Raw genomic sequence first — 15,168 nt, 5'->3', positions numbered from 1 at the left:
CTAGAAAAAGTTCCAATCGAAAATTCTTTAGTATTTATATACACTATGAATATAAATTAGGGTGCATGCAAGTAACTCCCATGAAAAACCAATTCCAAATGGTCTTACGCAAGCTAAAGATCATGTTCCCACTTTAGTTGGTCCAGTACAGAACTTAAAGTTCTTGCAAGTAACCCCCAAGAAAATGACTTTTAATTGATCTTACAAAAGTAGGATCATGTACCACTCCAGTCAAGTTTGGAATGGATGTGTCCCTGTTTAAAGAAAGGCATTACCTGCCGTTAGGAAGAAATTTTAAGGGCTTTTCTGGATGTCACTTGTCATAGAATCAGGGTCTGAAGTTGCAATTTCAGGTGCATTATATTTGCAGTCACTGTTCCTTTCTCACAAGAAAGGCATCTGCAGTACCATGTTGTAATATGATTGCAGGGACAATTAGAAGTCATCTCCCTAAAATTGCTTCAGATATCAATGAACCAAACTTCAGACAAAAAATATTGGTTTGCATTGGACTTTTCAAATCGCCCTGTTAGGTGCATGCATGTATTGGATCATTTTGTTAAGAAAATTGTAAAATGAACTCTTTTATTAGAATTTAATCCAAACACACCAAGACCTAATATTTAGGAAGTAAAACTCAAAAACATTTGAATGAAAAATAACCAAGAAGTGTAAAGATACAAATCAAAGATATGAGATTATGTGAGGTACTATTTACCTGACAAGTATACATATGAGACTAATAAACATTAGGAAAAAGTACTTTTCGAATGCCTTCCATAATGAAATGTTAAAGGGAACACTGTCGATGATATTAGAATTTTTTTTATCCAGAAAGTTAGGTTTCCCTTTGTTTCGGTTCATTTATTTATTTTGTCCAAACACAGAGAACACTTTAATATACACAAGGACTATAGAAGAGGCCACATCTTACCTGCAGCTCCAGAGATGGTGGTTCTGGTTTCCCTGGAGTCTGTGGATGCTGATTGTGCCTTCCAATCACCTGGCTCACACTTCAAAACAAAAAGCATGGCACATTCACTTGATAAATAAAATGAATAGAACATATATGAAGGTGAACTTGCAAGTAATATCGGGAAGTACCCACCACTAGCCATTTTGTATGTCTGCTTATCTCTATCTATTCTTTTGCTTTAAAAACACCATGTGCTGATGTTGTTTTCAATTATAATTTCTATACAATACTTCCATTTCCTTTTTAGTATAAGAAAAGAATACAAAACAGACATTGTCTAAAACTCGAAATGCAGGTGTGAGAGAGCCTGATATTACAGAGCCAAATCTTTGCATGCAGTACCATATTTATCATGGACCAGAGCAAAAGAAGGCTTCTGATGCAACTTCTACATATGGTGGGCAGTGAGAGTTGCATAATCTCTTTCATCACAAGGCTGTTGAGGAAATACAGTTATCGTGTCCAGATCCCATGATCATCAAATTGCTTGGCTGCTTCCCTATAGCCCGATATTGGGTGGGAATACTCTAGTTTGATTTTCTCTACTAGCACCAAGAGTTTTGTTTTCAATTAGATGTTGAAATGGGTGAAGAGATTATTAATTTCGACGATGTTTTTTATGAGACCCTTATATTTGCTACATGCTTATGACCATAGCACAGTAGAGCACAGAGAAAGAAAAAACAGAAGGAGAAAAAAGGTAAATATTAGGCACCCTTTGAAAGATGGTTAATAGTCCAAGTTATTAAGGCTTGGTAAATATCCTTTTTCATGTTTTGCAATTAATCAATCAATTTGGCTTTGAGATAGTAAGTTCCTTAGTTTACCAATAAGAAAACGTCACTGAAACCACATAAAGTAAGCCTATTCCTCATGGGAACGATTAAATTTTCCTCTATAGAATAAGAATCACGCAGCATAACACTATCCACACAACCTCAAGGATTTTGAAAATTGTCTTCCATTAGTCAGATAGTTTGACCCATGATGAATTTCAAAACCAGGAAGACTTAGATCTCTAGAAAGCATGCAAACCTATCATATAATCTCAGAATCAGAAACTATAAACTGTAAAACCGCCTAATTGCACAACTACCACCACAACTATCTTGTTCTTTGCAAAGTTCAAAGTGTCCAAGTCAGATGCAACTTGGCCTTTCTGCACCGAGTATGATACCTAATACCATTTTAAACAAAGATTCAATCAAAAATCAATTAAACTTGGGTAGACTCGGTACTCGGCCAAGTTGACTCGGCCATGCCATCCGAGTGGACTCGGCCAAGTCGTCCGAGTTGCCAAATCATTACTAAAAAATTAAATTTTTCCTTCAAAATAACAGCAAAAGAACACGAGATAACAACCAAAATTGAGAAATATCTGAAAAATCAATGATTCTCTTCAAAAGGGAAAATTTCTCAGAATCCATGATTGAAAACAGGTGATGAAAAAGATGGTCCTATGAAGGCTTTAAAAAGTTTTTCGATCCAACCTATGGTTGTCTTTGAGGTGTATAAGAAGGAAAGGTTGAGAGTGTTTCATCCCTAACCTCACAACGGATGGACTACAATGCCTTCGTGTCAGTGGTGCCATTGTGGTAACTGGCGAGAAATATCATATCCTTCCTCTTCCATTGACAACCTGGTCTCCCATCTCTCTATCTCTTTGCTTCATTGTATGCAGTAGAGGTAGCCCTCTGCCTCTGCCAAGTCGGGGTGCTCCTCTCTCTCTCTCTCTCTCATGTGGGAATGTTGAGAGTACTTCATCGCTAACCTCACAACGAATGGACTGCAATGCCTTCACCTGGTCTCCCATCTCTCCATCTCTTTGCTTCATTGGATGCTGCAGAGGTATCCCTCTGCCTCTGCCAAGCCGGGGTGCTCCTCTCTCTCTCTCTCTCTCTCTCTTATATGGGTTTCACAATTAGGGATTTGAATACATGGACTCTTACCGTTTTAAATGTTGATTGGTGTGATATATATTGAATATTACTAATGTGTTATAAATCCTAATGAATATTTGTGGTATAAAATTCCAACTTTTTCTTTTTTTTTAATTGAATTTTGTAAATGAAGAGTTGGGTTTGTTTTCAATTTTAATATTAAATATTGAACAATTTTAAATTTCATAATATTTTTTATTAATTTTAAAACAATATATATATATATATAATATTTTTTATAATTTTTAAATTTTATTTATCTTATTTTACATATCATCCAATATTCAATTGAGATGATGATACAGATAATGTATCTCAATCTTCCAAATCAATAATCTCCTATCACAACTTTGAATCATGATTATTTGAAAATCTTATACTCTATTAATTGAGTTGATCGTGTTATTTTGCACTCATTTGAAGAATAGACTCATGGAAATCATATCAATTTGATGTTGGATGACTCATATAGGAGGATGCTCGATTGGTAGTTGATGATGTTCCTAAATTCTTACAAAAAAGGCTCTATCTACTCCAGCATGTTCATAGGTTGATCATCTTAATTATTTCAATTTGATGATAAAAACAAGCTACTAGGCAGGCATAGAGTACTACTAGCGATCATCATAGTTAAGAAAAAGAAAGGCTAAAAACCAAAGAAAACCGCACAACTAATTAAATACATGTCATCCAAGAAACAAAAATGTATACGGTGATCTCAATCTACTACAAAATATTGAAATATAAGAAAATCAAAAAGGAAAATCAAATGTGTGTTATATAGGATAAAACTAACAAAAATCACAAAATCATCAACAAAAATGATACGATTTGTCAACACGATTTGAACCCAACATGATTGTTACGAGTTTGAGTTGATTAGAAATGGGTTTTTGTCAAATTCATGTTGACTTGTATAACTCATTTAATAAATAAGTAGTTTTTTTATCAACCTATATGATACAAATTTGACCTGAAATGATCCATTTAATAATCTTATTAATTAACCTAATTATATTTTTAAACTATGTAATTCATATTTACCTCATTTTAAATTTGTTTTTAAATAAATATGTCAATTAAGTTATAAACAAATTTGATTAAGACATAAATCATATAGATATATATGAGACCTAACTTTACCTAATTATTAAATAGGACCTGATTATCAAATGGGTTAAATGAATTATACAAACATGTTACCTGTTTAATAATTAGATAACATTTGGGTCTATATTTTTTATACAATCATTATTCATGTTAGGTTTAGATTGACCTATGTAATAGAATACCTAAGTTTTGACATGACATAAATACAACCCACAAACACGAATCACTACCCCTAGACTAAGACTATATTTGGTTATTGAAAAGTATTAAGAAAAGAAAAAATGATAAAAAAAAAAAAATTTCTCATATTTCCTTTCATTATGAAAAATACGAAAAAAAATCAAATATAATTAAAATTAATTAGAAATTCATATATTTTTAATTATTTAATCTTTATATAATAGAGAAAAATAAGTTAAATGAGTTTGAAAAAACACATAAAAATAATTTATCGACTTTAAATCTATTTTTTCTTTTTCTTTCTTTCTACTTTTCCTCTTTATTTTATTTTTCTTATATTTTACCTCAAATTTTTCAAAACCAAACATATTGTAAAAGTTACTTTTAAAAGAAAATTAAAGAAATGGGTCAATCAAACACATAGATTTCCTTGTTGCATCTTTTTCCCAGAATTCTCCTCATTGCTTGTTGATATAGATATAACAATAGAAGAAAAATAAACATTTATTCTCAATAGAAAATTGGATTCAGATAAAAGATTTTCTCTACTATATTGAGGAGAGAACATGAAGAAGAAGTAGGCGAAAAAACCTTATACATGAAGTGGTTGAGATCACCTAGAACATTTGCTATATGTGCAGTGGCTCCTTTGTTAAGATATCATTCTCCATCAATCAGGTCATTAATTGTTATTAAGGCCAATTCTCAACTTTTCTCCAATTGAATATACATACAAACAATCTAAGTGATTAAAACATACAAGGATACAAAGTATTTCACAATTTTGATATCTTGAATCAATTCCAGAAATGTTCATTAGAATAAGATCCCCTGATTGTTTTTAAAATGAGCTTGAGAAATGATGAATTTCCCTTTTCCCTTTTAGTCTCATTTGAGGAGTTAAAATTTTGGTTGTACCAATTGTGTAGGCTATAGTTTTAATACCAACATATTGATACAAAAAAAAAAAAAAGATAAAATAATATATATGCAAAGATACAGAAGGTTTTTCAACTTTTCCTACATGCATGGATGAAAGTGATAATTCCACTCTATTATAAAGGATAAAAACTAAACAACAATAATATTGGGTTTGAAACATCCCATGTTTTTCTACTCCTTGAATCTACACCTTGAACCATGAGCTCATTGCTTTATAATATAATCTTCATAAATATATCTCCATCTCATAACCTAAAATATTTATATAAATATACCTAATAACTTTATAACATTTTCATACTAATATTTGAGACATTATATAACATTTTCATGCTAATATTTTTCTAGGCAAAAAAAAATAAAAAAAATGATAGGTAAAGTAATTTCATTAAAGGCCAAAAGGCAAAGGAAAGAGTATACACGAAGTATACCAAGATATAAAGAAGTAAAACACCAAAGGGCAAACAAGCCTCACCCTTAATTGGTGGCTAGCCAATCTACAAAATCTATCAAAGAGAAGTGTGTTCCTTTATATATACCCTAGCCCAATTCACAAAAGTGTACAAAAAAATGGACTTAATATCTTGGTCATTCCTCTAAATGTCATCGAAGGCCCTCCTATTCCTTTCTTTCCAAATGGTCCACATCAGGCAAAGGGAGGCCGCTCTCCAAGCTTTCTCTCTTTTCTTGCCCACAAAAGAACCATGCCAACCCAGGAGGTTCCTTTTCACAGAGGAGTGCATCACCCATTGCACCCCAAAGAGGGAGAGAATCAAAAGCCATAACATTCTGGTCTTTTCACAAAACAAAAGAAGGTGATCTATGATTTCCTCCTCATTTTTACACAAAAAGCACCTATTGGGAATGCTCCAACTGAATCTCTTTAGATGGTCATTGGTGAGCGGCCTACTCCAAGCCGCCTCCCAACCAAAGAAGCTAGCTCTAATTGGGACCTAAGGCGTCCAAATAGTTCTGGTCGGGAAGGGGGTTTTGATGCCCCTTGAGAGAGAGCTATAAAATGATTTAACTGAAAAGGTTCCATTCTTGTTCTCTTTCCACTGGAGCGAATCATTCACACCTCTTCTAATGGTCATAGGGAGGAGCTTGCCTAACAAGCTTTCAACTTCTCCCACCTCCCAATCATTAAGGTGTCTATTAAAACGAGGCGCCCAGCTTCCCCCAACTCTGTCTTCCTCCCAAGCCTCAGCAACCCATCTATCTTTGTTGATAGAGAGGTTAAACAAGGTGGGGAAAGCTTCTTCCAAGGATTGGTTTTCACACCACAAGTCTTTCCAAAACTTCACTCTAGTGTCATCCCCTACAATGAAGCGGGAGTGAGAACGGAAGTTCTCCCAACCATTTCTGATGGCCTTCCAAACCCCCACCCCATAATGATCTCTTACACCTTTGGAGCACCATCCCCCATCTTGAAGGTCATACTTACTAGACATAATTTGCTTCCATGGGGACTCATTCTCATTAGCAAATCTCCACAACCACTTCCCAAGAAGGGCCTTGTTAAAAATAGCTAGATTGCAAATGCCCAAGCCTCCATCCTTTTTAGTAGCATAGATAACCTTCCAACTTACTAAGTGAGGCTTGTTCTCTAAGGCACCACTGCCCCATATGAAATCCCTTTGGATCTTTTCAAGCCTTGCACACACCCTCTTAGGGATCACAAATAGGGAGTAGGTTGGGAGGTTGGAGAGGGTGCTTTTTAACAAGGTAAGACGACCACCTTTGGAGAGGTACTACCTTTTCCAGAGAGACAACCTTTTTCTGAATCTTTCTTCCACTGTATCCCATACCCTGGTGGATTTGTAAGGGGCTCCAAGGGGGAAACCCAAATAGGTGGTAGGAAGACTCTCTATCTTGCATCCCAGAACCGAGGCAAGGGTCTCCATAGGAATGCCTTCCCCCACTAGAAAGGCCTCAGTTTTGCTCAGATTGACTTTTAATCCTGAAATCGCCTCAAATCACATGAAGGTCCAGCTAAGATATTACAACTGATCTGCTTCGGCGTCACAAAAGATCAAGGTGTCATCGGCAAACAAGAAATGGGAGACAATCAGTCCCTTTCTTCCTCTTCCTCCCACTCTGAAGCCAGAAATAAAGCCCCCGTTTCTTGCACAAGACAACAGTTGGCTAAGGGCTTCCATGGCGAAAAGGAAAAGATAGGGAGAAAGGGGGTCCTCCTGTCTCAATCCCCTAGAGCTACAAAAGAAGCCCGAAGGGCTCCCATTGATGAGGATCGAGAAGGTTGCCGTAGAGCAGCACCATTTCATCCAATTAATCCATCTATGCCCAAATCCCATCTTGGACATCACCTCCATGAGAAAGTCCCAATTGACATGGTCAAAAGCTTTCTCGATGTCCATCTTAAGGAGACCCGGTTTGTTGTCTTTCAATCTAGAATCAAGGGTTTCGTTAGCAATAAGAACGACGTCTAAAATCTGTCTCCCTTGGACGAAAGCTTGCTAAGAATAAAAAATCACCTCCCCCATCACTGATTTCAGCCTATTTGCTAGGACTTTGGCCAGCAATTTGTACATACTCTCTACCAGGCTGATTGGTCTAAAATCTCTTAGGTCTTCCGCACCCTCCTTTTTAGGAATGAGCAAGAGGAACGTGGAGTTTAAGCTTCTCTGGAAGGTTCCATGGAGGTAAAACTCCCTAAAGAGACCCAAAATTTCTGCTCTAACAACGTCCCAACAATACAACCAGAATGCCATTGAGAAGCCGTCCGAGCTTGGGGATTTGTCCCCACAACAATTGCTAAGGGCTGCAAATATTTCTTCCTCAGAGAACAAAACTTCCAAGCTGCTAACCACTCCTTCTCCTAACTCCTTGAAATTAAGGCCATTGATACTAGGCCTTCAATCCCCAGATTCTGAGATGAGAGACTAGTAGGTTCTGCAAACACTATCTTTTATATCTTCAATGGAAGAGAGAGTCACCCCATTCACTCTAATTTTAGACAGGGAAGTTCCTCCTTGCCCTAGCATTAGCCATTTTGTGGAAATATTTGGTATTTTTGTCACTTTCTCTTAACTAGATTTCTCTTGACTTCTGCCTCTAAGAAGTTTCTTTCATAAGGGCCCATTTCTTATAGTCCTCAAGAGCCAGATTTTTAGCCTCCATATCTCCAAGATTAAGAGGGTTCTCCTTCTCCTTGGCTTCCCAACACTGCAGGCGGGCGAAGTCCTCTGCTCTATTGGAAGAGACGTTGCCTAGCACCTCTTGTGCCAGATTTTCAAGTCCTTCTTAAGTGCTTTGAGTTTCTTAGCAATGCAGTGGCTGCTATAGCCTTCAACAGAATACCCATTCCACTAGCTTCTTACTAGGTCTTTGAATCCATCTATTTTCAACCACATTTTCAAAACGGAATGGGATTTTTCATGAAGAGAAACCTCCAGTTTCTAGGACTATGGGGCTATGATCAGAGACCATACAAGGTAAAGTTGATTGTGTGATGGCTGAAAAGTGGTCCTCCCATTGATCCGAAATCAGGAAATGGTCTAACCTAGAGGCAGCTTGAGAGTTCAAACCCCCTATCCAAGTGAAGGGACCTCCAGTCAGTGGAGAATCCCTTAGCCCCAGCTCCCCTATCACCTCTGAAAATCTCCTCATTTCAGCTGTGAGGCTAGAGGCATTCCTTCTTTCCTCTGGGAATCTTACAGAGTTAAAGTCCCCTCCTACGCACCAAAGGTCATCCCAGAGGCCACGGATGGCTCCAAGTTCCTCCCAAAAATCTTCCTTTTCGCTGCCAATCACTGGCCCATACACTCTAGAGAAAATCCAAGAGAAGCCATTAGCACAATTTCTAAATCGAACAGAGATGGAGTACCCTTCGCTTTCAACCTCCAAATTCTCCAGAACTCTGTTATCCCAGAAGAGAAGGAGGCCTCCTGCCGCACCCCTAGCGTCCACTAACACCCAATTAAGAAATCTTCCTACGCCCACACTTTTAACCATTTGTAGAGACATTTCTTTTACCTTCGTCTCTAAGAGGCAAACCAAATCTGGTTTTTGATTCCTCACCACTCCCTTGATTAGCGTTCTTTTCTCAAAATCATTAAGCCCACGGACATTCCAACAGAGAATTTTGATTCTCATTAATCAACTGGAATCAAAACCCTGGAGCTCTGACCTGATTTTTTGGTTATCCCTGATATCCCCCCATAGCTAACAGAGCATTCCAATATTTTTAACTCTCTTTCGAAGCGGGTGATACAAGATTTTTTTTTCCTTCTCTTGCTAAGGGTGCTACTTCCAGTTCTTAGCTTCAATTTCTTGAGTAGGGCTAGGATTTCAACTTCATGCCCTTCGACAGGCATTCCCAAGACTTTACTGAAGTGGAAAAGTTTGGAAAGCTCCTATTCTGACCATTCTTTTGCACACGGAGGAGCAGCCGATAGGTTTCTTTATTTCGAGCACGTCTTTTTCCAGATCACGGTTTGGGATCTCTGTCAACCCATCCTTCATCGGCGTCACTTCCACCTCTCTAAGCGTCGGCTCCAGTAGACCAAGGCAAGAACCCCTTTCCCTTTCAAGCCCCGAACCCTAGAAAGGAGTAGAAGAAGAGGACTCCCCTCTCGGGGAGATTGGAGGCAGAGAGAGCGTACCTTGAGGGTTGCGAGCTTTGACGGGGGGAAGACCCATTTGTAGGGGGCAGCGCATCCATTTGGGGCGACGCTTCCCTCAGGGGGTTCCTGTCGGGGACGGAAGATGAAGCAGGGGCTGGAGAAGGAGCGGGGGCTCCTCTCCTCCGGCGCGGCGAGCAGATGAGGCTTCCATGCCTTAATTCAATTGAAAGGGTTGGGTCGAGAGGATTAAAAGCTCCCAAAGAGGCAGAGACTTGGGCCTTCCTAAGCCCAGGCCTAAAAGGGAAGGCACAGGCCAAGCCCGAATAGGCCATGGTGTCCTTACGTCGGCCTGTGACCACATCGCAGGCATGAGAGGGGGGGCTGTTGCACCAGTCATGTCCGAGGGAGGGGCACGACTTCCCATGACCAGGGGGAGTAGCTTTTCAAGCTGCGGAGAGACTAAAGGTGAGGGCTGGGCGCCTACGCTCCACTTAGCGCATAACGAGGCCGCCTCGCCTTCCTCGAGCTTCCAAGCATCGACTCCATAAGAGAGGAGCATAGTGGAGATGCAGGCCTCGTCTTCCCACCAGAGCTGCAAGGCGAAGCAAAAGGGACCAGCTACAACCTGCAGCGAACTTGGGTGCTCCCACCCTCTGATTTCAACGAGGATTCTGGCCCACTTAAGGTTCCGACGCTAGGCTGTGTTTTCGTCCACAGCCATGAACCTCCTGCAAGAGTCTCCAAACTTTCTGAAGAGACTTCTTCCCCAAAGATGCAGAGGGAGGCCAAGAATTCTGACCCAAACAAGGCACAGGTTCCCTAAGTCTCCCTCAAAACAACCCACAGAAGGCTTCCACTTTTCTAGGCAGAAGCTTCTTCCTCTGAAGCGTCTCGCTCTTGATTGAAACACCCTCTCTACTTCATCCGCAAATTCGAATTCCAGAAGTAAGAGATTTTCTCTCACATTTGATAGCCAAAGGTCCCTTCCAAGAACCAAGAGCTTTTTGCCCACGACCCGAAGGAAGCAAGGTCAAGGAGATGATCAGAGTCTCCCTCCCAAAAGCCCACAAGGCACCTACCCAACAACTCCTCATTTCTATCGAGTGCTTCTTTCTCAGCTTTTATCCAGACGACGTCACGAGGCGCGGGACAATCCCGCAGAGAAGAAGAGTCTCTGATTATACTACTACTAAGGGCTTGAGCAGGAGTGTGGTTTTCCATCAGAGCTCCATTCCACTGCAAGGGAGAGACTCCCAAGCTTCTCAGCTTACTAGCAAGAACTTTCCATCCTCTTACAAGCTATCTTCCTTCAGGGAAAGCCAAGGAGAATCTCTTGTTCTCTACATCTCTTACAACGCAAAACAAGAATCTCCCTGCATTATTCCTACGGAGCTCCAGACTGTAGCCTCTATTTCCTTTCGACCAAAACTTCCTGAAATGAGTTCTTTCCTTTAGCCCACGACATGACTCAACCCCTTCTAACAATAGGGACAAACCTTTCCCTCCAAATTTGATCCATGAAGAAAACTTAGGGCCTCTTTCACAGATCTTCCCATGCACTTTTTCTTTGTGCTCCTCTATGCTAATCTCAAACGTCTTCAACTCGACACCGAACCAGCACCTACCTTCAAGGGAGGATACCGGCATCCTTGGAACTTCTTACTCACAGTTCTTTCCCAGAATGGGAATGGTTCAAAGATCCTTAGGATGTTTCAATTTTTTCAAACACACAGGGCTGCTTCCAAATCGATATTCCTTTAGCCCACAGCATGACTCAACCCCTTCTAACAATAGGAACAGACCTTTCCCTCAAAATCTGATCCATGAAGAAAACTTAAGGCCTCTTTCACAGATCTTCCCATGCATTTTTCCTTTGTGCTCCTCTATGCTAATAAAAAAGAAAAAATTAATAACAACATTTAGTAAATAAGACAAATACAATGGTGCCAAAAAAAAACCCTACTCCATTTGCTAAGTAACAAATCAATCAACAAAATTTATCATAGACAATAAAGTCTCATCTATAAGCTTTCTTGTACTTTCTTGCCTAGAGTAAAAGGGTAGAAAAAAAATTAGAGTTTGTGAGCTTGGTTCATTGGATCCACACTTTCAAATAATTTGCTTTCTCTCCTTTCAAAATGTCCAAATTAAGCACAAAAATTGCAGCCCTCCATGCCTTCATTTGCTTCTTCCCTAGAAAAGTTCTATACCGATTTAAAAGATCAATCTCTCTTACAAGAGAAGGCAACAACTACTTTCTGCCCAATAAAGAGAATACGAGTTTTCATAAGAATCTTGGTTCAATACATTGAATGAGATTGTGATAAAATGATTTTTCTTCATATTGGCAAAGATAAAACTTATTCTAATTAAGGTCCCTTGTCTTTTATTTTTTTTATTGATCCTAGGTCACAATCTTCCCCCAAGCTATTTCCTAATTGAAGAACCCTATTTTCATCTGAACCTTAGAATTCCAAACTATTTAATATGAAAACTCTATTTTGCCTTAAACTCAAAAAAAGAATATGAGGCTTTGATTGAGAATTTTCTGCTCTTTGAATTTATCCCAACGACCTTTTTCTCACTATCCCTTCAAATTGATCTCCGTTGTAAGACCAAAATAAATGTCTTTGATACTTTCCCAACTTTCAATCATGGAATTATTTCAAGCAACAAATTCTTCAACATCTCCACATACCTGAAATCCATGAATCATTTGAGTTGGTTATGGGATATAGTGAGAAAAAATAAGGGCTCAAAGCTGAATCACCACACCACATATCCTTCTAATACTCCGCAATAAAACAAGTTGTATTTTTAAAATATCCTACTCGTCCTAATTGCCTTCTATAACCCTACTTCAAACTCATCCCTCACTTTACATGAATACAAACAACCAACTTCTTCCTAGACTTCCTAATAATAACTCATCTCCATATGGGCTCTATTTCTGAAGTAAACTACGAGCTCCACTCACTAGGAAGAGTCTTGCTAAGGACAAATATGTTTGATTTTGAGTCTATCCTCCTTTTCATGCAAGCAATCGACTATTTTATCAAGTGACTTTTTCTCAAGGGCTCCTCCTTTTCAAAGAAAATCTCTTTGAATTTTCCCAAGTCTCAACTTACCTTTCTTGGAATTTCAAACTATGACATAAGTAAATTAGCATGCTAGATAAGAATTTTTGTTTATGCATAGCTAGTCTTTTGTGAAATCTCTCTTGTAGCACAGGAGATTTATCCCTAAACAACTAGGATAAAGTGAAAGAAGGCATCTTTATTTGATCATGAAAAGACAGCTATAACCCCTTGAATCCTCTATCCATAAAGTATCGAAGGACGTCCCATTGATACTAGGTCCCTAATTCCCTAGATTAGATAAGAGACTTTGAAAGGAATTAGACACCTCCTTAATTTCACCATCCTCTATGAGCCAAAAACCATTCACTCTTGTTCTAGTCATATAATTGCTTCCTCTGTGAACATCAGCCATTTTGGGGAAAAATTTGGTCTTTCTATTCTCCTCCTTCAACCAAACTCTCCAGACTTCTACCTATGAGAAGTTTTTTTCTTTTTCTTTTTTTCCCAGCATAGCCAGCTTATTCTTCCACTACCACCCTTCTAGCCTCATCCTCTTCAACAAAGCGCGTAGCTTACCTCTCCTTTCAATTCAAAAAACATCAATTCCTTCCTAACTATGAAACTACCAAAAACCTCTTTGTTCCAAGCTTTTAGGTCCATCTCCAAGGCTTTGAGTTTAGAGGCCAGAATATAGCTAAAAAAAAACCCTTGAAGCTTCCCAGCATGTGTTTTAGTGCTATCTCATTGCAGCTCTTCTCTTAATTGTAGTTTACTTATGAATAATGCATGAAAAAATTGTTCAGCAAAGGTCCTATCCAGCCCTTGTCTATATGTTCTATTAAAAGACTCTTTATACCAAAGTGTGAAAACTAATTTGTTTGCATGTAAGAGTTCATTGCTGCAGGCTAGGTTTTGGAGATGATTCCATCTATAAGTTAAAAGATCAAAAATGATGGTGGACTTGTGCTACCAGTACAGCCAACTACATTGACTGAAGTAATGTGATCTTTTTGCAGTACATATTCTTCTGATTAACCTAAGGTTACTAAGGTTCATTATACATACAAAAGACTAGTAGTGACACAAGTCATGTCTCGGCAAGCACTTATGTAGGAAACAATTCAATTCTCCATTAAGAGGCCTGTTAAGAGAAGAAATTGCTGACAACCTTAACCTTTTCTTGATGTAATAAACAAATTTTAGGCATACAACCAAAAAACTCAATTCTCCATTCAAAACTTCAAAAAAATTCAATAAACCTTGCTATGATGTTATAGACAATTTTCACATCCTCAAAAACATACAACATTTACAATAAAAAACAAACATCATATTTAGATGGGCTATTACAATTTCCTACAGAAAATTTGAACAAGAATATCAAAAGCAAGTACAAATTAAGAAGATAATATTGGAAGATACACATGTGATCACTTTGACATTTATCTAATCTGTTGGGACAAAAGATAAGTCTCTAACAGCTACAGGTCTTAATGTACACTTGTTATGGAACTAACTATGACTTCCTTGACAATGTCAAAGCATATGTACAAGTAGTTAGTTTGCATGCAATCTTTGCAAGTGTCAGTCTGATACTCTAACAAATGGTAGCAGTAAATACAAATCTTAAAAAGTGGTCAACATAAGCAAGCTTGATGTTTTATGAAATAACATTTGTCTGGGGGCATTTTATGTTGGCAAGTTCATCTGACTTAGTTGGTGTACTTGGTTTGGGATGAAATAGGATCACCAAAAGAGCTAGACCTCCAATCCCCAAGGGAAAAAGGTTATGTCTCCAAGATGAGTCATTGCAAACTTCTGTAATAAGTTGAGACGCTTGATCAAAACTGGAAGGGCTCAACGTTTGATTCACAGTGAAGTAAGTGGTGTTTGTGGAAGTGCCCATCAAGAACTATAGAAGGGGTAACAACTAAATTGAAGGTTTCTGTAGAATTGAGGCCTGGAGGGATATATATTCATCTGCATCCAGACAAAATATTTTCATCCAAGGATGAGCTAGGACAAACATCAATGTTATTTTAATACAAAGGATGGTCTTGAAATTCAAATCATGCATGGAAGACATCATCCAGGAAATACAAGCTGTGGGTTAATCATACAAATGAACAGAAATGCAAAAGGAGTATATAGTATGTTTGATAGAAAAATAGCCTTTGGCTTACAACCTGTCTTGTGGCCTACTGGTGAGGGGGCTAACAACAAGAGTGATAGCAGAGAGCCCCCGCAAATTACTAATCATTGTTCAGAATGATCATGCATGAGTGTTAAATAGAAGATAGGGTATTTCTACAATCTGACCGAGGTAATTTTAAGGAATGTTAAATAGAAAATAT

The 15,168-nt window shown here is 38.3% G+C and overlaps 1 protein-coding gene across 5 annotated transcripts in view; it reads right to left on the bottom strand.

The window, feature by feature from the left end:
* The window catches only part of LOC100265532 (MADS-box protein JOINTLESS), a 32,452-nt gene that overhangs the window by 6,023 nt on the left and 11,261 nt on the right, over positions 1-15,168 (bottom strand). For all 5 annotated transcript variants that reach the window (XM_010662992.2, XM_010662995.2, XM_002262853.4 and 2 more), the window contains exon 3: positions 935-1,013. In XM_010662992.2, coding sequence (XP_010661294.2) covers positions 935-1,013 — 79 coding nt within the window. The remainder of the gene's footprint in view (positions 1-934; positions 1,014-15,168) is intronic.

Source organism: Vitis vinifera, chromosome 15 (assembly GCF_030704535.1).
Source record: "Vitis vinifera cultivar Pinot Noir 40024 chromosome 15, ASM3070453v1".
Taxonomy (NCBI): domain Eukaryota; kingdom Viridiplantae; phylum Streptophyta; class Magnoliopsida; order Vitales; family Vitaceae; genus Vitis; species Vitis vinifera.
This window is presented reverse-complemented; position numbering and strand designations above follow the sequence as displayed.